This window comes from Apodemus sylvaticus, chromosome 1 (genome assembly GCF_947179515.1).
Source record: "Apodemus sylvaticus chromosome 1, mApoSyl1.1, whole genome shotgun sequence".
Classification (NCBI taxonomy): Eukaryota; Metazoa; Chordata; class Mammalia; order Rodentia; family Muridae; genus Apodemus; species Apodemus sylvaticus.
This window is the reverse complement of record NC_067472.1, coordinates 59,280,457-59,305,832: the sequence shown is the minus strand read 5'-3', so window position 1 is coordinate 59,305,832 and position 25,376 is coordinate 59,280,457. Positions and strand designations below refer to the sequence as shown.

Sequence of the window (25,376 nt, the reverse complement as noted above, 5' to 3'; positions counted from 1 at the left end):
TGCTTGGGGAACCGGGACTGTTAGCGCCACCAACAACTGCTGTGGTACAGCCTGCCACACTCATGACATACAGCCATGGCTGCGATAGATTTACATCCTAAGCTGCATGGAGGATACCTGAGAACCCAGCATTTTTGGTTGTTTTGTTTTGAGACAGTGTCCTACGATGTAGCCCAAGAAGACCTAGGATTCACCATGTAACTCAGCTGATCTCAAATTCATACCAATCCTCCTGCCTCATGCTTCAAAGTCAGCACAGACCTCTGAGGCCGCTCAGACGGTCAGGAGACACCAGAGACTAGTTTTTTTAAAGAGAGTGCATATTTGATTTTTAAACTTTTTAAATTTGTGTGTGTGAAAGAGTCAGACAGACAGAGACAAAGACAGAAACAGACATGGGGTAGAAGACGTGCATGCGTGGCACAGCTCATAGCTAGAGGCTAAAGCATACTCGCAGGAGTTGATCCTCTTGTAGCGTGTGAGTTCAAAGAATAGAACTCACAGCAGCCACGTTCCCTCACTGAACAGTTCCCATAAACCATTTTGTTTTTCTTTTTGAGATGGGGTTCAGTGTGCAGCCCTGGCTAGCCTGGAACTTACTATTTAGACCAGGCTGGCCTCAATCTCACAAAAGATCTGTCTATCTGTCTCTTCTTTCCATGTGCTAGAATTAAAGACATGTGTGACTGTACCTTTTGCTGGAGGGAGGGTTTGCTGGTTGTTTTGTTTTGTGTTGTGTTTCTTTGTTTTCTGAGACAATGTCCTAATATCCCAGGAGCTCAAACTCACTATGCAGTCAAGGACCCCAAACTCCCAATCTCCCTGCCTCCACTTCCTGTATGCTCAGATTATACCACCCTATGTGTGTGGTACTGGAAGACTGAACCCAGGGCTCCTCCACACATGCTCGGTTAGCATTCGACCAAGCAAGTCACATGCCCACACCCCGCTCAATTTCCTTAAGGATTCTATTTGGCCATACAGCAGGGCACAGCCATCCACTGATGCCCATGGCAAACACATGGGATGGGCTGAAGGGTGTCCAGGCCTGGCCTCGGCGTGAAACTTTGGGCTCCAGGGCAACACTGAAGAATCTGGTCACATGGTGTCACTATCCAGGTGGCTTCTTATATTTGCATGCTCCTTCGTGCACACCTGTGCCCGGAGGCCCCGCTCACCTCGATCTTATCCGTTTTGGCATCGCCCCAGTACAGCTTGCCCTCCTGCAGGTCCAGGGCCAGTCCGTTGGGCCACCCGAGAGAGGTGTTCACCAGGACATGCCGATCTCTCCCGTCTAGGTTGGCACATTCGATTTTGGGGTTCTCTCCCCAGTCTGTCCAGTACATGAGGCTAAAGAAAAAGCAAATGGCCATGAGAGTGTCTGTTCTGCCCTTGCTGTACCCTGCAGTATCCCAGTTGAGGGACACACCTACCCTAGCGTTAGCCTACAGCTCTATGGGATCGCCAGAGCACCACCACACACAGGACAACACTGGGCTCCCAGGGGCTGCGGATCAGCTCCCAGACCATAGGAGAACTCTGGGAATGACCCTGGAGACCATCTGGGGCACCCTTGTCCCTGACATGTTTGCTAGAGTCCAGAACTTCAGGCAGAGGGCAACAGGGAGCCTTCTAGAAACAGAAGCAAAGCTCCCATCTACTTAGGATGTTCAAGCCAAGGAAAAATCTGGAGAAAATCCAGGCCACTCTGGAGTCAGGACAGAGCCCTGCCTCCTGCTACCTCTCACCTGTCTCCGGGTCCCCTGGGACCTGCTACCTCTCACCTGTCACTGGGTCCCCTGGGGCCTGGGATCATACACACTTCATTTGCCACCCCATTTCCTTGGATCCTCAGGCTCAGAAGTCACAGGAAGGGAAGGGCCCTGGCATCTGCTCCTACCTCATTTCAAACACGAGACCTCTGTGGCCATGGGGCTGTGACCTCACTGAGTTCTGGTGGTGGTGTAGCTGGGAGCAGATCCTTAAGCTTCCTGACCACCTGAGCTGACCACCAGATCCCCTGTATCCTCACACACAGCTTCCGATGACCCCAGTGCTCTTCGCCATTATCCTCTTTGAGGACGACCCTAAACTTTGGCCACTACCACAGAGCAAATTCTTCTGCCTACGATTGGGCCCAAGGCCACTGAAGAGCAGTGCAAAGCCTGCCCCCAAGGCCCTGCTACCCACTTCTGGACCTCTATACAAAACCCCTTCAAACTCTCCGACTTACAAGGCCCCACCATAGGCTGTGCCAAAAGTCTGGGGCAGGGCGTCTGCCTAGGTGGGCAGGATACAGCACTGGTGCCGGGACCTCCCATAGGCATCCGCAGCTCCTGCTGTGCCCCATTTCCTCCCCGCAGCAGAGAACACGCTGTGTTTAATGTTCAGACGACTGTAGCCACGACTCCTGATCGCCCAGTCCCTCAGACACAGGTTCACAGCCTTCACTAAGCTCAGACTCTTCCTGACCCCACCTAGCATCATCCCCAGAGTTCCACGGCACCCTCCCCATCAGGGTCTGGTCAGTTAAAGTTCTAGTTCAGGAGCCCTGCTCACCACCCTACACAGATGCTGGGGTCAGAGGCTCCATCTTAGCAATGTCCTCTTGGCACTGATATGGGTTTCCAGGGATCCAAACTTATCCTCACATCTGCACAGCAAGCACGTAACTGCTGCGTGATCTCCCCAGCCCCACTCCAGTTCTTCGGTGGCTTTTGTTTGTCTTTATTGGGGATCCTAAAGGTCCCCTTGGGGTTCTTATGCTGGTCCAGCCCCCAGGCTCTCTCACCACTGCCCTGTGTCCTGTCCCTGAGCTCCTCCAAGTCTGGGCTAAGAACCAACTGCAGCCACAGCACGGCCAGCCGCTTGAGAAACGTTCCTTTTAGACCAGCCCTCCTCACTGACTCAGAACGGTGCATTTCTCAGGGGATAGGGGGCCAGGGCTGTCCCAGAGCCCACCTGTCGTCTCAGCCTTACCCCATCACAGGGTGCAACACGATGGCCCGCGGTTCGTCTAGGTCCTCGGATACCAGGATCTTTCGGGAGGTGCCGTTGAGACGAGTCACCTCGATTCTGTCAGTGCCTGTATCTGTCCAGTAGAGGTTCCGGGCGACCCAGTCCACAGCAATGCCATCGGGGTCATTGATCTCAGTGTTCACAAGCGTCTGCGCACCTGAGCCGTCCAGGTACGCCCTGCGGATGGCCCGCACCTCGTCGTCCGTCCAGTACACGTGGCCCTCCAGAGGGTCATAGTCAATGGCAATGGCGTGCCGGATGTCGCCCACCTGCAGCACGATGTCGGTGAAGTCAGGCGTGTCCAGAGAGATCCTCCTCAGGTCTGTCCTCCGGGCCAGCAGCAGCACTTCTTCAGCCCCTGTGGAGACACAAGCAGTGAGGTCAGAGGTCTCTCACTGTGGCTGAGGCAGGCACAAGAGCCTGCCGGCACGACTCAGCCAGGCCTCTAGACCACAACGGTGGCTGCAGGGGCTCTGTGGAGCCGACACTGTGTTTCCCTGTTTTACAGAAGATAACACTGAAGCCCAGAGAGGTTGAAACCAGCTGAAGTCTTTGGGCAGGCCATCTGGCTTTCCACTGTGTGAGAGCCTCTGCCTCCTGTCCCTCCCTCTCCTAACCACAAGCCCACCTAAGCGAAAAATCCCACTCAAAGCACAGGGCTCCAGATCCCAACTGCCAGTCCCTCTGTTCTCCTCCATCCACCAGGCATCCCTCTCTTGCTCTGTCACCCAGCTCCCTGGCAGGAGTGGGCATCTGTGTCGAATAAGTTCTGTCATGCACAGTGCTGGGAGGGAGGGAGCCCGGCTCTAAAGCTCAGAGGGCCCCCGGACACCTGCTGCAGAAGCACTAACACAAAACCTAGGACCGCTTGACACATCGGGTGACTGAGGCAGAGACCAAAAGCAAGAGAGCCAAGCGACCTGAGCCCAGACCAGACGCTCGAGGTCCTGCTACAGTGGCCTAGACCCAGTGGGCCACCGTGGGCTCTGTAGAACAGAGAAAAGCAAGGAATCCACTTCCAATTCATCTCAGAGCCACTGCGAGTTGTCAAAAATCAACATGGCATGAGACACTGAGAATCTGTGACCAGTAGAAAAGCTGGGAAGCCTGTTTCCATGGTTGCTGTGATGCTCTAGGGCCTTGGGCATAGTGCAGAGCCTCAGGCACATCAGTAGGCGTGTCCTCTCCTAATTCCTTTCCAATCTGAGCTGAAGCCAGGCTCGGCCCAGGACAGACATCTCGAACCACCTGCTTGGTGAGGCTCAGACTCTTACAGCTAGGTTTGGGGGTCATGTGGCCACTGGAGTCTCTTATGAACCAACAGCATGCCCCTCACAAGTTCCAGTCCCCAGAGCCCACGAGTCAATACCAAAAGGCATGGTAGTGTACACCTTTACTCCCAGCATTTGGGAGGCAGAGGCAGGTGGATCTCTATGAATTCCAGGTCAGCCTGGTCTACACAGTGAGACCCTGTCTTGACAAAAAAAAAAAAAAAAAAAAGAGTCAACACTAGGACATGGGGCCAAGAAAAGGGATGACCTGGCAACCTCAGTAGCCTGGTACACAGGAGCGTGGGAATCTGCCTCTGTCAAATCTTCCATGCTGGGCTATCAGAGCATCTCAGCAAGATAGCCACAGAGCCTCATGCAGACGTAGAAACCCAAGTATGCCCCCAACTCTGACACAAATGCCTCCCAAGGCTACTGGGGCCAGGACGTAGCTCCCTCCTAGAGCTGCACCATACTCAGGCATCCCTCCCAGGCCTTGATGTTCTCTAGGATCCACAGAAGCAAGAATGTCAGGGCCAGCGATTAACTCTGGCACCCCAGGGCCGTCCACCTACAGTTAAAAAGCCTTCTGCAGCAGAGCCAGCACTGGGACCTCCCTCCCTCACATGCCGACCTCCAAGCTAACAGCCTGTCAGTCATGACCGACCATGTAGCCCTCAGACAGAGGCAGCTGCCTGCACTCACGCTGGCTTGCTCAAGGCCCCCAAAGGTCAGACACTCGCTTAGACTCCTCCACCAAAGGAAGCAGTCACAACAGCTTCCTGATCAAGGCCGGGGAAACTGAGGTACCAGGAGGAGACATAAGGCAAAGAAATACTTATGAGAGTCCTAAGTGTCCAACAGCAACAAAGACCCTTGACCCCAACCCAGGCTGCCTGAAAAGGTGCATGCTGGGGGGAAAGAGAGAAGAACTTGGGATTTTGACATTTCCTCTTCTGGCTCCATTCTCAACGTGTTCTGTTAACCTCTGACCCGTGCACGGGCTGACACTGTCCTCACCCCACAGTCTCTCGGGGAAATGCTAGGTGCCCTTTACTATGGCGCTGAGCCCAGAACAAGGGTCAGACCTGCCCACTGAGACACAGTCCTGGGGCAGAACCTTCCTGGTGTGAGCAGTGGGCAGGGCTCTGACTCACCAGGCTTGTTTCTTCAGGGTGGTGGCACCTGGGTCACTTTCCTGACTCTAACACTGAGTCAGGGTCATGAGGCTTAGTCAACACGATAGCTAAGAGATGTCTGCTTGTAGAACGAAGGGCTGCCAAGCGCTAACGGTCAGGGTCTCTGTGTGGAACAGGCGGTATGTGCCAATTGCCCCCTGGCTTCACACAGTGCTCCCACTTCAAGAAGTGCTGACCCCCAGTGAAAACTGACTCAACCCCCAAAACCACATCTAAACCTGTTGTGCTAACCCTGTCCCACAATCCCAATGCAGTCCCATATGAGGCGCATTTAAACATCCGGTACGATTATGCCAGGAACCTGGTGCACAGAGAGGCCAAGCTCCCGGCTGAAGGGCACACGGCAGCAAGTAGGAACATAAGATCCTAGAAGCCAACGAGGAGTGAGTACAAGAGCTTGTCAGTAGTGACCAGGCCAGCTCGGCCACTCCACCAGTGTCTATCTATAGGTAGCTACTTTAGCCCAGGCCTAGACCAGCTACGGCTGAGGAAGAGGTGGGAAGAGCAGACCCAGGAGTCCCTTCACACCCGCAGGGTGACGGAGACCATAAGGTGAACAAGACCAACAAAGAACTCACAATCTCAAAGTGTAGCAGTAGGGAGAAGAGACGGGTGAGGAGAGGGGCTGTGGAGGTGTGAGGGCCACTCTGCCATCACATGGAAAAGCCCAACAGTGTCCCCAGGCTACACGCAGCAGGCCCTAGCCTCTAAGAGATGAGTCAGCGCAGGGCCCTAAAGAAGAGTCACCAATGGGAACTCTGCCTCGCCACCCTGAGAAAGACTCCGAGGAAGGAAAGTCTCAGTGACTACAGCAGCGATTCATAGCTGAGCTAGATCCGTGGCTGTCAAGAGACTCCATCATGATGAGCAGGGGAACTTCTGGAACCGCACGGCTGCACAGCATTTTGGAGCATTTTTTAGTTTTACAAAGTAAAATACAAATACCACAATCAGGGATACTGAAACAAGGCCACAGCCCAGCCTTGTACACAAGGCTTTCAGGGCTCGTAATAGAAGGCTCTGGCCAAAGCCCAGGCCAGGGCGGGGCAGCTGCAGAGGAGCCTCCCACCAAATGTCTGCCAAGGCCGGTGGTGCCCATGACTGATCTTTGAGAAGGGTCTTTAAAAGTGAGGCCAGGGGCTGGAGAGATGGCTTCAGCGGTTAAGAGCACTGTCTGCTCTTCCAGAAGTCCTGAGTTCAATTCCCAGCAACTACACAGTAGCTCATAACTATCTGTAATGAGATCTGATGCCCTCTTCTGGCATGTAGGCATACATGCAAATAGAGCATTAATACAAATAAATAAATCATTTTTTAAAAGTTCAGTCATAACTGTAGGCCTGGGGTGGTCCAGGGGGACAAGGGACAGTGCTGGCCGTAAAGAAGAGGGGCCTGACTACTGCTTGGTGCCTGCAGAACAGTAAATGATGCTTGTTTAAACATCAAGGATGCAAACAGTTTAGAAACTAAAAGTTTGAGTAAATACTTGATTTTTTTAAAATTTCTTTCTCTCTCTCTCTCTGTGTACACATATGTGCACACATGCACGCACGTGTGTGTAGAGCAGAAGACAACTTAGGTTCCCAGGATCTACCTCAGGTGGTCAAGATTGATGGCCAAGGCCCTTAACCAAAAGTGAAGCCTTGACCTCTCCCGGAGCTCTGACAGCCATGGGACCTAGCTGTGTAGACACTGGCTTCTTTCTCTATTTCCCCCAGGAACATACAGGTAGGGCCAGGTGCCAGGCCCAGGGCACAGCCTTCACACCCTGAACCTGTGACTTCACCAAGATAAGTTTATTCCTTCCCTGATCTGGGGCTCAGAAGTCAAGAGTCAGGTTGCAGCAAGGCCAGCTCCCTCCTGGGCTCTAAGGGAGGGTCCTTCCTGCCTCCTTCAGTTCCTGGTATTGCCGGAAATACTTGACGTTCCTTGGTTCATTGCCAATCACTCTGATCCCTGCCTCCAGCTCCACACAGCCAACTGTACTGTGTCTCTAGGGTCTTTCTCACAGGAGGACACTGCTCTGTGGACCCTCCAAACCCACCATGCCTCTGCTTCATTTGATTACCTCAAGAAAGGCATGGCGTCCAAGCTGGATCTCATACACAAGATGTTGGGATAAGAGGTTTCAGAAGAAGACTCAGGGCAATGCTGGAAGGCGGGGACTCCAAGCAGAAGGAACAGATAGGCAATGGCCGCACAGAAGCATGGTGGACAGTATGCTGCTAAGTATACGCTGAGATCAGAGGCCAGCATGCTCACTATGGGGGGAGAGCCACGCTCCCATAGCCACGCCCCGCTGAGGCCTCGCCACACACAGGGCACTAGACAGCTCCAGACCCAGCCTGTCCTTAAGAAAGCCACAAGCAAACAGTGTGCAGCAGGATTCCAACCACAGTCTCGGACAGCCGGACAGCCGGACAGACTGCCACTCTCAGATAGAAGCCCGGAAGGAAACAAGCTCAAAGGGCTGCAGGGTGGATCTGGGGTTCTCTAACAAGGTTGGCAAATGTTTGCAGAGAGACCGGGAAGAGGCAAACACCCCAGGGAAAGAATCTAGTCACCGCACTGAAACAAGAGGTCAGTCTGCACACCGTCAGTCGCATTTAGAAACACTGACACCTGAAGGTCCCTTCATTCTGCAGGTCACAGAGCGTAATTCTGATTGACCTGCAGTGAGCGCCGAGGCTGGGAGGATTAGCCACTGTAAAAGAAGTGTCTGCCAGGGCCAGCGAGACAGCACAGTTCCCGGAGCCCACAGAAACGGCAAAGGAGAGAACAAAGCGGTCCTGCGGCCTCCTCATGGCGCCATGGAATACATGGGCCCACGTGCACATATAATAATAAAATAAAGTAGAAGCTGGAGGGAGGCCTCAGGAGCACGTGTGGCACTGCAGAGGACTTAAGCTCAGTGCCCAGATCCCACACGATGATCACAATGATCAGGAACTCCATTTCCAGGGTCCCGAGGCTCTGTCTAACCTCCATCAACCCCGCACTCACGGGCTGCACATACGTGCAGGCAAACACAAACACGTAACACAAGATCTTTTGTTTAATAAGAAAAGAAAGGAAGGGATAGGAGGGAGAGGAGGGAGGAGAGGGGAGGTCACAGTCAAGAACTGTGAAAACAAGTGGCCTCTAGTGACTGGCACCTTGACTGAGTGCTAGGAAGGTGTGTTTGAGGTCCAGTGTATCACAGCTTCTCAAGTACTGCATCCAGCTCAGGCTTCCTGGAGAGCAAGCTGGGACCTTCTGCCCCACCCTCACCCCACCCCACTCCACCCACCACACCACCCCCCAGCACAGCACAAAGTCCGTGCTGCAGTGCAGACACCCACACCCAGACACCCAGCTCCAGAACAGCAAAAGCCCAACACCCGATAGGAGAACCTGCGTGCAGGCCAGACATCCCATAATACAATACACAAGGAGGAAGAGAGAGAGGGAAGGGGTTCGTTTTACATCTCAGGGAGCAATCCTGCTTATAGGTATTTACAGCGACACAGAACACCAGGCCCTGGAAAAGACTCAATGATGTAGAAAACACTCTTGAACTATAAGAAGTAACATTCAAGTCTGCACGTACACTGTGAGCAAATATGCATTTGGACTTGAATGCTTGGGAAAAGTGGAAACCATGCCAGCCAGATGGCTCACTGGGTAAAGGCGTCCACTGCCAAGCCTGCTAACCTCGTACAAGCCCCAGGACCCGAGTAGGGACCAGAGCCAACTCCTTAGAGTCACTCTCTGACCTCCACACGTGCACCGTGGCACATGTACACACGCAACATAAATAATAAATACCCAATAAAAACTTGTTGGAAAAAAAGTAGGAACCATGTGGACAGGCAGATGCATTCTGAGTCATTGAAATGTTGCTATTTATCAGGCTGGAGAAAAGGCTCACAGCAGTTAAGAGCACTGGCTATTCCTCCTCCTCCTCCTCTTCCTCCTCCTCCTCCTCCTCTTCTCCTCCTCCTCTTCCTCTTCTCCTCCTCCTCCTCTTCTCCTTCTTTTTTTTTTTTTTTTTTTTTTTTTTTGGACAGGGTTTCTCTGTGTAGCCCTGGCTGTCCTGGAACTCACTCTGAAGACCAGGCTGGCCTTGAACTCAGAAATCCGCCTGCCTCTGCCTCCCAAACGCTGGGATTAAAGGTGCACCACCACTGGCTGCTCTTACAGAAGACCTGGGTTCAGTTCCGAGTACCCACATGGTGGCGCACAAACACCCCGGAGCCCCAGCTCCAGGGGATCTGACAGCTTCTTCTGACCTCTGAAAGCGCCAAGCATGCACGTGGTGCATACACATGTAGGAAAAGCACTCGGACACATACATGATACTTTAAACTTTTTTCCTAGTTTATATAGCCGGTTTCCTTTCTGAGGTAAACATAAATTTTTCCTTATATGAGGAGAAAGGCTTCTGAACTGGGGTCAGGTGTAGACTGGGATGTTTCAGACCAGGAGGGATGTGACCAGGGTGCAAGGCTTCTTTCCCAGGAGCCAGAGCTGAGGACAGGCGGCTTTGGCTTCTGGGGTCTCAGGTAAAGGGAAGAACAGGGTAAAAGGCAGGGTAGAGTCAAGACTCCCATCCCCCTGCAGATGTGGTGCGTGCTTGTCAGTTACCTTTGCTGGGGCCTGGGAGGTAGATTGGCTGGCTGGACACATGGGAACTGAAAAGCTAGTCTCTCCACAGAAAAGGGTTTTTTTTCCCTCCCCACAACAAGAAAATTAATAATCTCTCCTGGGGATATGGCAAGACCCAATTAATATAAGAAAGAAGGCAGATACCCCAGGCAGAGAGAGCCCTTGACACCTACCTCACAGTCATAGGGGACAGCCCAACCCTCCCACACAGTCTACCACAATCCCAAGGTGACAGGCTGCCCCTAAGGGGCCCAGCCCCTCTGTGAGGCTGCAACCTGGGGGGCATCCATGACCCCTGTCACCTCCTTTCTCATCAAGACAGAAAGCTGAGACGCAGCCCCTCTCTGTCCCCGTGACTCCTGCCCTGGTCTCTTCCCCAGCTGCCCACAGAGCAGGCAGGGCCAGCTTCTTCCTCAGCTCTAAGGCCTGAGGCTGCTTGGGGAGCAACTGAGCAGGTCTCCATTCACTCTGCAGTCTTGAAAGACCATAAACAGCCAGGCCCTGAGGCTTCCCAGCTGGCAGGTAGCCAAGATCTTTTTGTTTTTTTAGCAATTGATTAAGTTTCTCCACTGCCCCCTTAGGCAGTAAGTGGTTAGACAAACGCCAAGAAGTACCTTGGCCTGGGAAACCCTGCCTAATGACCACAGGGTCACGGGCCCAAAGGAAGTGGCCAGAGCTGTCTTGGGCTCTGCTCATAACCTGAGACCCAAGTGAGACCCAAGCAGACCAACACAAGCCCAGGAAGGCTGAGCTCATGGGGAGTCGCCCTACAGACACCAGGCCTGAGACCTGGGCTGAGAGCATAGCTCTCAACAAAGTCACTTGTGACCCAGCATGGAGTGAAGTCAGGGCCAATCTTAGGCCTCTTCCAGATGTGTCCCTTCCTCTCCCATCTCCTGTCTCACAAGCCTCTCACTGGTTCTCAGAGAGATGTGTCTGCTTTCCCTCTCTACCATGACCCTCGGGCCACTGAGCAGGTAGCCACACTGGTGGTTTGGTCCAGTGGTCAGCATAAACTCCGAGGAAAATAGGCCTGATGTCAGTGACCAACTACATTCTCTACCGAACAGCCTTGAACTGAGACTCGAGTGGAAGCAGCCCCCCATCGAGGCTGGGAAGAGCATATGTAAACCCCGGACCTCAGCCCCAGCACAGGCCCCCAAACGCCTGTGGCAATGAACACACCTCCCTCTTATGAAGGTCACAGGTGACACAGAAAGCATGGCTTTCCTGAGCAAATTAAAGGTTGCAGCAGAGAGCTGGGAGACTCCACCCCAGCTGGTGAGGTCGCTGCAGCTACGCCTCGCCATGCCGTGCTCTTCGTAGTCAGCTTGAGAGGCCTGGGGATCGCCTGGGAGACACATCTCTGGGTGTGTTGTGAGGGTGTTCCAGAGAGGCTTAGCTGAGGAGAGAAGACCCTCCCTGAATACGGCAGCACCGTCCTGTGGACTGGGGTCTCAGACCGGAAACTAAGCTTTCCAGCCCTGCAGCCGTCCGTCCCCGCCATGATGGACTGTGCTCTCTAGCTGGGAGTCAGAATAAACCAAACCCTCCTTTGTGTTGCTGCTGTCCAGATTCTGTCACAGTGACAAGGAAAGGTCTAGAACACACTGCTCTGGGCTCAAGGCTCAGTTCTTCCAAACAAAGTCCAGTCTTTCTGAGTCTAGGAACATAGTAGGCATTCTATATAGGCAGTCTTTCTCTCTGTTTCTCCCCCAGTGTGTGTGTGTGTGTGTGTGTGTGTGTGTACAGTTGCCCACCGAGGTCAGAACAGCATCAGATATCCTAGAGCTGGAGTCCGAGGCAGTTTTAGAGCTGCAGGACATGGGTGCTGGGAATCGACCTGGAGTTAAGTGCCAACCCCCGAGCCCTCCCTCTATCCCCAGCATGCTGACCACTGGTCACACACAGTCTGTCCAGCAGCTGCTAGAGCTGACCGTAGCTTAAAGGACACCTGTGTACTCTGCATCAGGAATCCCTACAGAAGGGAGCCCCGGGAAGGGCGGGCAGGCAGGACAGGTTGTGAGCTGAGTGCCTGGGCGGGGGCCCCATCAGCAGCTGTGCACATACGCTCTCTCACTTCTGTGCACGATCCCACATCTGAGAAGCAGGACCACCCCAAAGACTCTCAAGCAGCTCCAGGAAGAAGTGAATGAGGGCTGAGACCTGTGCCATGGCAGCCATCCCCACCCTGAGGGGACACTATTACTGCCATCCACGGTGGCTGCCTGGAGTCCAAATAACTGACTACACTTAGCTATGTGAAAATATCAATTTTTTCCCTTAAGTTAAATGACTATCAGAAGCCCACATGGTTCACAAAAACCATGTGGTTGGTGCACATCTGTAATCGTAGCAGCACTCTCAAGGCAGAGGCAGGAGGTCAGCCTGATCTCTTAAAATCAAAATAAATAAATTTACACACAGCTGAAAAGTTCAGAGGCAGGATCTCGGGTGACATTCCCAAGTGGACAAAGCGCAAACCCAGACTTCACAGGCACATGAGGAGGCCCCGAGGAAACCATACTCTACACCCTGTCCCTGAGGGAGGCAGAGAGGGTAAGGCTGGTCTCACTAGATGCTAAAGATCCCAGCCATAACCAGAGGACCTCAGCTCTTGCCACAGTACTTAACATGGCTAGCTTCCGGGGCCCTGACCCTGGTCCACCGGGAAGCTACAAGTGAAGGAGCTCGATCCATTTGTCCTTCAGAGCAAAGTCTGAAGCATAACCTAAGGCACACGCCATCCATCCCTCAGAGGGCCTACGATAGAGCCAAGGAGACATAGCATTAAAGCAGGCCTCTGAAGGCAAGCCTGGAGCAATGGCCAGGCAGCATGGCCAGAAAGGAGCCAATTTATTTCCAAGAAACAAGAGGTACAAGATGAACAGAGACTGGAGGCCAAAAGGAGCTGGAGCCTATACACTTCTCTGAAGACAAGCAGGCGGCCCAAGTATCAGCTGAGTACTTTGGACCTGGCAAGATTCCTTCTAAATGGGAAGTCAGAACACGGGGAATCTCATGCTCAGAGAAAGTGAGTGTGTGTCTGTGTGTGTGTGTGTGTGTGTGTGTGTGTTTGGGACGGGGGTTTCCCTGGGCAGCTTAGAGGGCTCTATGGGACCCTGCCAACTCTTAACTGTTCTCCAAAGACAAAGGGGCCTCAGGTAAGTCCAGGATCAGGCTGGAGTTGCGAGTGGGCCACAGGAGCCAGGGGAACATGAAGCAAGAGGTGGTTGGGCACCATAGACTGTCAGTCAGTCTGTGGAAGATGCCTCACACTGTTCACCACAGCCAGAAAGCATCAACTGGTAGCTGGCCTGTGCCCTAACCCCAAGGAAAGCTTTCCTTTCTATGAATATGGCATGTGCCCCTCCCTCTCAGGGCAGGAGGTGCTCCCTGCCTCACAGTGGGATGAGAGGCAGGAGCCTGGAGGCCTTTTCTGCGTGAAGAAAACAGTCTCTAGTTGGGGTGGCAGCTACACACATGGACCAACTGTCAGAACTGATTTGACCCGACACTCACAAAGTGTTTCTGATGCAGTTACACCTCAGTTACACAGACACACAACACGATAGCACACAGGCTTACCACGCAGTCTCCTGGACCGTGCGGTACAATTTTCTTGCTATTAAAAATTCACGGTCCATGGTTAAGAACAGCAGCTGCCTTCTGTTTGCAAAGTCAACGTCAATCAAGGCTGCCGTGGAGACTCCCCCACAGGACCTCCTTTCTTTTCCCTTTGACCTACTTCCCTGATAAGTGACTCGCCAGCCAGACTCTGAGAACAAACACACCCATTATTCTTGGCCCTGGCTGAGGGCTGCCTGCCCATCTGGCTAATCTGTCCGGGTGGGTGGGTGGAAAGATGGATGGATGGATAGATGGATGGATGGATGGATGGATGATATGAGGGTTAGTCAAAGTAGCTCCAGTTGTCCCATCAGACCCAACAGTGAGGCTCTCTGTTCTTTCAGCAGCCCCCACCCAGACTGTCCCTGACAGTAAAGCATCTGTTAAAACTATGTCTAGAAGAAGAGTGGGAGAGGGAGGGGTGGGGGGGAGGAGTACCCAATCCATGTCCATCCTGTGACTTGCTAGACCTTGTCCAGACAACCCACAGAAATAGGTCCAGCGGCCAGCTTTGCCTAGTCAGAGCCCTCTGGTCTGGTGATTTGTGGCCTATGAAGGAGGATACTTGTTGTTAAGTCACTGTCCCAAAGTCTAGGTGACAAAAGCCAGAACACCAGAGCGAAGGGTCCACAAAGAGCAGGACTTGGAGATGCTGACAGTGACAGAGCTGCAGGCTGCAGAGCACAGACAGCGGTGGCGACTCCCAAATAAGGCCCTGCTACTGCTGTTTTTAGGCCATTCCACATAATTGGAAAAACATGGGGGAAACCAAAGCCAGCTGCCTGTGGAGGCTGCTCCAGAGGGAGCGGGGAGGGAGGCCGGCCCAGGCCGAGCACACGGGGCTCTCGGCTTCCAGCTTCCTGGGGCAGACCATCACCCTGATCTATGGAAATCCACGACACAGCCACTCCAGGCCTCACAGGCTGAGCTGAAGGGGGCAGGCACCTCAGAAGAGCAGGGGAGACGGGAAGCAGAGACCCAGAGGCAAAGGTCCCCTGCCCATAGAGCCTGAGGACCCCAATGCTCCTAAGCTCAAAGGTATGCAGTCTGTGCTCACACAAGCAGTATGAGAAGTTCTTTTAACATGATGGCACATGCCTGTAATCCCAGAACTTGAGAAGCAGTGTCAGGAAAAATGAATGTGAGGCCAGCCTGGGCTACAAACTAGGTTCCAAGCTAGCCTAGGCTATATAGGAAGATCTTAAAAAAAAAAAAAAAAAAAAAAAAAAAAAAAAAAGAGGCTTCATGAGCTGGGGAGATGGTTCAGTAGGTGCCTTGTTCTGTGTGAGAACAGGACTTTAGACCCCAAGAACCCACATAAAAATGCCAGGCAGCTGTAGTAGCCCCAAAACTTAGGAGGCAGAGACCAAGCTAGCTGTCTAGACTAAATGAATCATGGAATCAGATGAGAAACCCACCTCAATACAGAAAGGAGAGAGAGAGACACAGAAAAATACTATGTCAAATGGTGGCCTGCACATGCACCAGGCCTCCCATTCAGCTGCAGTTATCTATGGGGTGGTCTGCTCTCTTCACCCCTCAGGGAAGGAGGAAGCGGCTCAGGGTCTTGAGGGATGCCACTCCACTTGGCCAAGGCCACACAGGCATCCGACCCTTCTGTCCCCAGTCTATGGGACACCCCTCACTCTTCCGTAGACAGTGGTCCTGACCAGGATGCCCTCTCAGGCCGTTCTTCAAGGAAGACTCCAAGCTGGCTTTCATTTGCTCAAACTGAGGTCAGAGCAGAACTCTCTCATCTCCAACTCCATGAAGGGAAGTCCAGGAATCCAGCAGTCAGGCCTGGGGATCGAAAACCAAACTGGGAGGAGGGGAAGCTACAGCAGTGGCTCCGACCGACTCTGTGTCCACTAAGGAGCAGACTCAGCCACACTCCAGCCCCGCTCCATTAGGCCTGTAGGTGACGAGGACGCCTATTGTGTCACAGGTCCAGTAACAGCCAGGCCACTGTCCCTGTCTAGGTCAACAGTAACCCTGAAACCATAAAAATGGGAACCAAGCATATCCCCAGGGTAAACACGCACTTCTGCAGCAGGTCACCGGCTTGTCTGTCTACTCACTGAGATCTCTCCTGCCCAGTCACCCAACCTGGCACCAGCTAGCCTTGGCATCTACTCAATTCCAAACGTTCTGGAAAGAATTGTTCTCTTGGTATTAGAGCATCCACCTGGTTCCCAGATCAAGTTCGAATTTGAGTCCATTTCCTACTTGTCAAGTGCAAGCGGTCCGTCCTTCCTTCAACTACTCGGCTCACCCTGATGGGACAGTTTTCCCGGTATGGCCTCAAATGGACAACACTAGAGATCTTTCAGATACCACAGCCACGGGGAGATCCTCAGGCAGCCCCTGGGCACTCCCAACTCCTGAGTTCTCGTCTCCACCTGACACCAGTGAGGGCTCCCCAGGTGCCGGTGCTACCCATGGGCATCACTCTGCCCTGAGCCATCCCTGACCTCTCACTGGTGAGACACCTGCAGGAAGCCTCTGATCCCCAGGACCTTAAGGCTACACCACCTAGCCAAGGATGGCCTTGAACTTTTGATCCTCCTGCCTCCACTCCTGGGTGCTGGTATTAAGTAAGTGTACCACTGCCGCAGACACACCCGATTTGTACAGTGCTAGGACTGAAACAGAGCCTTCATGCAGCTGGACAAGCAGTCTATGCACTGAAGCGCACCCCAGCCTCAAGCTGGGTGCTGGATTCTCTCTCCACCCTAGCAGCCTAGGAAGTGTCCAAGGGACGAGGAAGTGCAGAAGGCGGCAAGGCTGAGAAGTCCCACCTTAGAGCAAACCGCAGCCTCTTAGTCTCATCTCATGCAAGACAAAATTATGGGGTCCAAAAACTAGGATCATCCTGAGAAAAGGGGACTTCAATTGAGAAACACGTCTCCAGTGTTGGAACACTCAGCCCTAAACTGGGTGTCTTTTTCACACCCCTCCTCTCAAAACTCAGGGATCTATGTAGACAAGGGAGCAGAAAGACTGTAGTAGCCAGAGACAGTGCAAACAGCGCTTTCCAGACCTGATAGGTGAGATGCACACTTGAGCTGATGGCGCGCGCGCGCGCGCACACACACACACAAGAACAAGTCAGACAAAAACCCAGCACAGAGAAGGGGGAGCAGGCGGTGTGAGGTCCACCCTAGGCAAGGAGCTCATTGCAACTGACAGTTCTAGGGAAGGGAAAAATCAGTTCTCTTCATGGGAAGCTCTCAAGCTCAGGAGTAGTTGGCCAACACAAATCAGACTTAACAGCAGTGCGTGCGTGCGTGTGTGTGTGTGTGTGTGTGTGTGTGTATGCGCGTGCGTGCGTGCATGCGTGATTTTGTTCTTAACAGAAACAAAGACTATGCAGTAGGATGGGTAGGGAGGTGGGAAGATCCTGGGAAGAGTTACAAGAAGAGAAATATTATCAAAATGTATAGATTCTCAAAACATAAATAAGATTTTAAAAAGTAGAGAAAACTGTATGGAGCATTTTTTTAATGACTGGTGTGGGAGGGCCCCGCCCACTGTGGCTGGTTCCGTCCCTGGGCTGAGCAAGCGGGAGAAGGGGTGGGGTGGGGTGGGGGGGGGTAGGGGGGGAGCTCCTCCGCGGCCCCTGCTCCGGTTCCTGTCCTGATTTCCTTCCCGTCAGGATGGACTATGACCTGTAAGACAAATAAACCTTTCCTCTCTAAGTTGCTTTTGATAGTGGTGCTTATCACAGCCATAACACCTAACCAGGGCACACGCACGCCTTTTCTCTCATCAGGAAACATCTCCCTCCTTTGAACACAATACCATAGTCAGGGCATCTGCAGCTAAAGTGGAAAAAATCTGGATTTAGCATACTGAAGTCCACTGACTACAGGGGTGCCCTCAGCCTGTCACACACTCCCACCACAGAAAGGCTCTGAGTGACAAATGCTTTGTCCGGTGTGCTTGGCGGTCTCTGACAGGCTTTCTAGGAGTCCTTTCACAGCTAGAGGAGACAGGATTCTCAGGAAATGGAACATGTGACCCCTGGACATCTGAGTCACTGAGGAACCTGGTCCCACAGGAAGGCCAGGGCCAGCTGCTCATTCTGACCTCCAATACCACAGGTATCTTCAATCTAAGCTCCACACTGCAGAGCACACAGCAGGGACCAGGAAACCTCAGAGTCACGCCCCACGTCTGAACAGCAGCAGGAGCTGAGCAAGGACATCCCTTCAACCCACACACTGACATCAGGAGACAGCCTTGAAGAAGCTGCTTAGACCAGGCGATGTGGAAGGCAGCTGCCTTTCCCTGTGGAAGAGGGCCCATGGTGAGGGAAGCAGGCTCTGTCCCCAGAAGAAAAACAGGAGAACCAGCCTCAGGATGGCTGTGTTCCTTACACCTGATAGGACAAGCCCCAGAGTCAACCCGAAGAACTATTCTCTAGGTACCAGAAAGGGCTACCCGAGGCACCACAGCAGAAGTACATTTCCTGGAGCTGAGAACTCTGTCTACACCAGGAACCCGGCAGCAGCCAGTGGGGAAAAGTGGGGCCTGAGCCAGAAGGTGTGTGTGTGAATCAAGCAGGGAAACCTTTGAGGCCAGCACTCAGGAATCAGAGGCAGGCAGATTTCCATGATTTTGAAGCCAGCCTAGTTTACATAACAAGTTCCAGGACAGCCAGAGCTACATAGTGAGACCCTGTCTTAAAAACAAACAGAGATATGCTAAAGTTGATGGGGAAAGCCCACAGAGCCAGGAATTTGAAAGAAGTGTTTAGAGGGAGGAAAAGAGAAAAGAAAATTATGTAATTATGTTACAATCTCAAAAACAAACAAACAAACAAATAAAATATAAAAAAAAAAAAGAGGGAAACCAGCTCTCTGAGGCAGAAGGAAAACTTTTAACAAGGCTGATTTGGGGGCCTGTATTTGCATAGGAGAGTTAACAGAGAGGTAAGACTTGAAGCAACTGAAACACAAGAAAAAATAAATGACACAGACACAGGAAAGCCAAAGCAAACCCACTCACAGTGCCCACGGCTGTTGGGCTCCAGAGGGCAAAACTGACTCAGGACAGGAACGCTCAGCGGGCGCCACACCAATGGCTAGCTCCCTGCATGGCGCCTGCTAACGCCCCCATCCGTTGACTTTTACAGTTAATAGCTTTTGGATAAGCTGGGCAGTGGTGGCGCACGCCTTTAATCCCAGCACTTGGGAGGCAGAGGCAGGCAGATTTCTGAGTTCGAGGCCAGCCTGGTCTACAAAGTGAGTTCAGGACAGCCAGGGCTACGCAGAGAAACCCTGTCTCAAAAAACCAAACCAAAAAAAAAATAGCTTTTGGATAAACACTCAGACAGCAAACTTTTAGGGTGTGACCATGCATGCTCAGCACTTTGAAGGCATGACTAACCCAGGATATCAGGGTTTTTTATTGAGGGCACCATGATTCCCAAAGAGCTCATCCGTGGGTTGAACCCAGCCCGGAGCTGATGGTGATCCCGGCTTCAGGATCTTCCCTAAGTTGAGCAGACCCCCTGTGAAGAGGTTGCTCTGTTTGTTACTTTGGCTAGTGACAGCCACCCCCACCAGGCCAGGCCCCACCTGTCCCTGCCAGTGCCACATACCACCTCACCTGCCTTACACGTCTTGCCATTGTCCTGCAACTGCACGCCAGTAGGGCAGGCACAGGAGTAGAAAGGTTCCCTCGGGGACAGCAGGCACAGGTGGGAGCAGCCGCCGTTGTCCTCCTCACATGGCGTGTGAACTGGTGACAGGATTGAAACGGTTGTAGCGCAAGCTGTGGGCTCGCTACTACACAGTCATTCCCTCCCATACGGGCTTACATCCTACCACATCCTCCTGTGTCCCGCAGGACAACTGTCCTACCTCACCGCCAACCCGGCGTGGGCCACCTTCAGCCTCAGCAGCAGTTCTGTAATTTCTCAGAAACAACCCCAGACCTGCCCTGCCCCTGCAGGGAACATTCCCCACCCTAAGCTTTCTCCAACAAGAGGACAAACTTTCAAAGGATGCTACTTTCCCCCCAGCAAAGCACCCACCATGCTTCCATGGAAATTCTCAGGACTGGCTCACACAGCCATACCTCCTGAGCACACCCTGTCTCCTTAATCTGCCTGGACCCTGCAGGCTCCATCCACACTAGGTTACCAAACATAGGCTCTTCCCCCAGGCCCTTCTATGACCAAGGAATCTAACAAAGGTTCACAGACACACCTTCTACCTCAGGAATGTGGGGCTCAACATCCCTGAAACACTGTCAACGGGAACTGAGTTTCCTGCAACTGACCTTTGTCCTCCCAGCACTCTCAGTGAAGAGTTCAATACTGTGTATTCTTGCCAGGATCAGAGACCACCTCCCCCTTGCAGCCTACACTAACCTTTGTGGCTTGAGTCCTAAGGTCCAAGTTCAAACCTTCTATAAAGTGTGGCCAGAAATATTGATCCTTAGCGCCTGTGCAACTGGATGAGCCTAAAACAGCCCCTTCCAGCCTCCCATTCAACCCCCTTAGCCTGTCACAGAAGCGCAGCATCACCATCAGGGACTCCTACTAAGATTCCACCATATAGGACCCCAGGCTGAGAAGTAAGACTCCGAGCAAGTATTTTACACGTCAGGACTCTACTGGGCCCTCACAATAGCGCCACCCGCCCTAGAAAGCCTGAAGCAGCTCTAGAAAGGCCCTGTCCATCATACTAGCCTGCCTGGACTGCCACGTGCAAAAGCACTCACATGTACTGTGTACACACATACATGCGCGCGCGCACCAGCTCCTCTTTCTAGCCTAGCATGAGCTTCTCTGGAGGGGTGGCTCCCCGTGGGTACTTCTATAGAATAGAGGCCTGGTCTGGTCTCTCCTCAGCCCTGTCTACCCGCTCCCTACTGCATTGTCTGGACCCACTCTGCCCCACTGCTTGACCCTATACTGCCCTCACATCCAGGCTATGTCCTTCCCATCTACACCCTGTCCTCCCTGTACCAGCTGACCTGCCTGATGTAGCCTCTCCTACCTGTGAGCCCTACCCTGTCAAGCTTATCCCCTGCCCCTCCCACCCCAACCCCAAAGCCTGCCCCTGCCTATCCCCTGCCCCGCCCAACCAGTCCAATGCCTTCCCCTGCCCCGCCCACCCACCCCAATGCCTGCCCCTGCCTATCCCCTGCCCTGCCCACCCCACCCCTAAAGCCTGCCCCAGCCTATCCCCGCCCCACCCCACCCCACCCCAATTCCTGCCCCTGCCTATCCCCTGCCCTGCCCACCCACCCCAATGCCTGCCCCTGCCTATCCCCCCCCACACCTCGCCCACCCACCCCAATGCCTGCCCCTGCCTATCCCCCCCCCACACCTCGCCCACCCACCCCAATGCCTGCTCACTTACAGGGAGGCTGCCGCTCCTGGCTCAGCACCTGAATGTCCATGGGCGAGTACAGAGCACTGAGGATCTCCTTCCTCTTCTCCCCTGTCCACTTGTTGCAGGCGTGGATGGATCGGGTCTGCCAGTCTGTCCAGTAGAGCGTGTCCCCAGAGAGCGTCAGGGCAAAGGGGTGAGTGAGGCTGCCCTCCACCACCTTCTGCCTGCAGCAGGTAGGAAACAGACAGAGTGGTTAGGAGCAACCTCTCAGGCCAACTGCGCCCCATGCTGGAGGCCCTTGGGTCAGCACAGACCCCCTATGTCTGTCAGACCAAAGGGAAGCAAGCATTCTCCTCACTCAGCTCCAGTCGGCTCTTCCAGGTATGCATGGGTACTGCCCGCCCAGCCAGCTTTCCATGGCTGTGACAGAAACATAAGTGCTCCTGGACAAAGGGACAAAGTGCCCCTAGACAAAAGCACGCAACCACACCTGGAGACAGACAGTTTCTGAGAAGCCTAGGTCCTCAGACCTGGTGTGCAAACAACTTCCTGCTGACTCAGCCAGATGTGTCCTGTCCTACAGTCCACACCAACAGCACGTAAACACTCTCAGCTCTGTGTGCTCAGAATCGCCCACACAGTGGACATCATGTTTAATGAGATTATAAACACTGGTAATAGGACTGGAAATGAACAGAGCCAACATCTTGTGGTTGTTTAATGACCATCCCCGCTGTAGTAGGCTCTGGCCAGCTGTATGGCCTTGGGACCCTGCCTATCAGACAGTAGGTAGTGTGGGGTTTGCTGTAAACATCAAACAAAATGGCAAATGTTTCCGGACACTGACGCTATAGAAGAGTTATCACTATCTGGTTTTTTTTTTTTTTAAGATTTATTTATTTTATATGTTAGTACACTGTTGCTGTCTTCAAATACACCAGAAGAGGGCATCAGAACCCATTACAGATGGGTTGTGAGCCACCATGTGGTTGCTGGGATTTGAACTCAGGACCTCTAGAAGAACAGTCAATGCTCTTAACCTCTGAGCCATCTCTCCAGCCCCACTATCTGTTATATTAAGTGACCCCTCTTGTCCGCTTGCCCAAGGCTCCCAGGCTAGCCCAAGGCTCCCAGGCTAGCAGCTTTCCAAATTCTGGGCTAGTCCTGGTCACAATGGGATCACTTGCTCCCACAGTCTGTCTGCAGGCTAGCCTGATTTCCAAATCTCAGATCAGACCCTGACCAGCGTAACCTGTGCGCATCTTCACGCTCGCCCTACAGATGACAAGACACAGGCTAGACATCATCCCAAAATGGATGACGTATGAGCCTTCTTAGTCTAACTCAAGGTGAACACTTCACACCAGCTCCTAGCCCCTAGCCAGGAGCAACTCCAGTGCAAAGGTCAGATTAACCTTCCCATGGGGAGCCCAAGACCTGACATCAACTCAGCAAGTAATATTCGGTCATGGAGTAAACTACCCCTAACCCGACACAAAGGTCACTGCTACGTCTCGAGTATAATGACAGCACAGGGCCACACCAAGCAGGAAGCTCTAACAACCAAGCAGGAGAACAGGCCTTATTCATCTACCTGTCCCCTTCATTGATCAAGCACCTGCTATGGGCACAGTCTCTAGCAGAGTTGGAAATATAATCATCACACAGTTGCTGCTGTCCTGGAGATACTATAGCAGAGGCAGGATATAGAGCAAGGAACGCCCCAGTCCCGGCCAGATCCAAGCCCTGACCGGAAACTCTAAAATCCAAAACAGTCCTCTAAACTCTGAACTTTTTTTTTTTTTTTGGATTTGGTTTTTTCGAGACAGGGTTTCTCTGTATAACCCTTGGCTGTCCTGGAACTCACTCGGTAGACCAGGCTGGCCTCGAACTCAGAAATCCGCCTGCCTCTGCCTCCCAGAGTGTTGGGATTACAGGCGTGCGCCACCACCGCCTGGCTAAACTCTGAACTTTTAATTTGTTTTTAAGATGGATTTTTATTTTCATTTGTGTGTGCAGGTATGTGCATCTGAGTCAGTTGCCCAAGGAGGCCAGAAGAGGGCACCAGTGAAGCCTCTCAACATGAGTGCTGGGAAGTAGCCTTAGGTACTCTGCAAGTACAGCAGGTGCAGCTAACCACTGAGCTCCTCTCCAGCCCCTGAACACTGAGATTTTCTTACTCATTTCACAGTACAAACTGGGCGTAGAAGCAGGCCAGAGGTACTCTTTTCTCTCTCTCTGTAAAATACCACGTGCACGGTATGGAAGGAACATGAAGTCCACAGCTCTGTGTGGAGGTCAGGACAACATCCAAGAACTGGTCCTAGCCTGGGTTTGGTGGCGCACGCCTCTAATCCGAGCACTTGGCAAGTAGACATAGGCAGATCTATGTGACTTCATTGCCAGCCTGGTCTACAAAGTAAGTCCAGGACAGTCAGGGCTATTACACAGCCTAGCTTACAAAGTCGGCCATCTCGGAGGGCTGCATGTGTCCCTCTCACACGGTTTGGAAGGAATGTTCAGCATATAGCTGTGGAAACAGCTGTGACCATTGATCTGGTCACATCAGCTGTGACATCAGGCAAGGTACCTATGCTCTGTTCCCAAAGTCATCTAACCATCCTTGGGGGCTCCAGGGGAGAAGCTAAGGCCTGAGTTAAGGAGCCCCAACTCCCAGGGGACAACAGAGATAGTGGAGAGGGTGCCTCGGCCACGGCCACAGGCACTCACCGGAAGGAGCCGTCCAGGTTGGCACGGTGGATGAAGCTGAGTTTGGCATCAGCCCAGTACAGCTTCTGTTCCTCCAGATCAATGGTCAGCCCATTGGGCCAGTAAATGTCGGAGTCTACGATGATCTTCCGGGTACTGCCGTCCATCCCCGCCCGCTCGATCCGGGGCGCTTCCCCCCAGTCAGTCCAGTACATGTACCTAGTGAGGAGGCAGGGGGTAAAAGGAAAGTCACAAACAGATCTGAGGACTGGTTCCGATCCCTAACACAGGCCTCAAAGCTCACCCACCAGACCTGTGAGAAATAATGAGTGATTACGGTTTGAGGGACCCAAACTTTAGGTTTTTATGTTAAGGAATTAAAATAGGACAGATAATGCTTGAAATGCTTGAAACAGGAGCATACCTTTACCACAACCTCCATCTCCTGTAGCTAAGGCTAGCCTCACCCCACTGCTTCCATCTCCTGTAGCTAAGGCTAGCCTCACTCCATTGCTTCCTCCACTTCCCAAGTGCTAGGATTACAACCATGTGCCACTCTGCACAGTTTTTTTAAAAATCCTTATTTTATTTTTAGTTTTGTGTATGTGTGTGTGTGTGTGTCTGTGTGTGTGTGTGTGTAGGAGTATGTGTGTACGCATGAAAGTGCAGGACCCCATGGGATCCAGAAGAGGGTACTGGGTCTCCTGGAGCTGGTTGTAAACTGAAAGTGGTTTCTAAGAACCAAACTGAGGCCCTCGAGAAGAGGGGTGCTGAGCCAAGTCTCCAGCCCTGAGGAACAAATCCTTAAGAAAGTAAACTGCAGGCTGAGAGCACTGGCTGCTCTTGAAGACTCGGTTCTCAGCACCTGCATGAAGGTCCACAGCCCTCTAGAACTCCAATCCCAGGGGATCCGACACCTCCTTATGAATCAGTGAGCACTGTATACATACATGGTGTACTTAACAGACACGGGCAAAGCACTCCTACACGTAAGATAAAAAGAAAAAAAAAATATATATATATATATAAATTAAATTAAATAATATATATACACTTAAATATATATACAATTTATTCATACATATACATATATATGTACATAATACACTCACATATAGACATACATATGTATACACACACATTTGAACTGACCAGATAGCTCATCAGGTAAAGGCACTTGCTACACAAGCATACAAGTCTAAAGTACTAAGTGAAATCCCAGAGCCTACATTTAAAAAAGCAGATGGTATACCCCTTTAATCCCAGCACTTGGGAGGCAGAGGCAGGTAGAGCTCCGAGTTCAAGGCCTGGTCTACAGAGTGAGGTCCGGGACAATCAGGACCACACAGAGAAACCGTGTGTGTGTGTGTGTGTGTGGTGGGGGGGGGGGGGAGGCTGGAAAGACACAGCAGGATGTGGTGGGTGGTGGCAAGGCAGGAGAACCACCTGGAAGCTTGCAGGCCAGGTAGCCTGGGTGCAGCACAGGAGAAACAGCAAAGGGAGACACTGCTTCTATAAGTGGGAAGAAAACTGATTCCTGAAAGTTGTCATGTGCG

At 52.5% G+C, this 25,376-nt stretch overlaps 1 protein-coding gene across 1 annotated transcript in view; it reads right to left on the bottom strand.

The window, feature by feature from the left end:
* Lrp5 (LDL receptor related protein 5) overlaps window positions 1-25,376 on the bottom strand; it is a 109,112-nt gene that overhangs the window by 44,979 nt on the left and 38,757 nt on the right. Inside the window, exons 3-7 of the mRNA XM_052194141.1 lie at window positions 23,842-24,039; window positions 21,139-21,335; window positions 19,376-19,507; window positions 2,980-3,376; window positions 1,179-1,350 (exon numbers count right to left, since the gene is read on the bottom strand). Of these exons, the coding sequence (XP_052050101.1) occupies window positions 1,179-1,350; window positions 2,980-3,376; window positions 19,376-19,507; window positions 21,139-21,335; window positions 23,842-24,039 (1,096 nt within the window). The remainder of the gene's footprint in view (window positions 1-1,178; window positions 1,351-2,979; window positions 3,377-19,375; window positions 19,508-21,138; window positions 21,336-23,841; window positions 24,040-25,376) is intronic.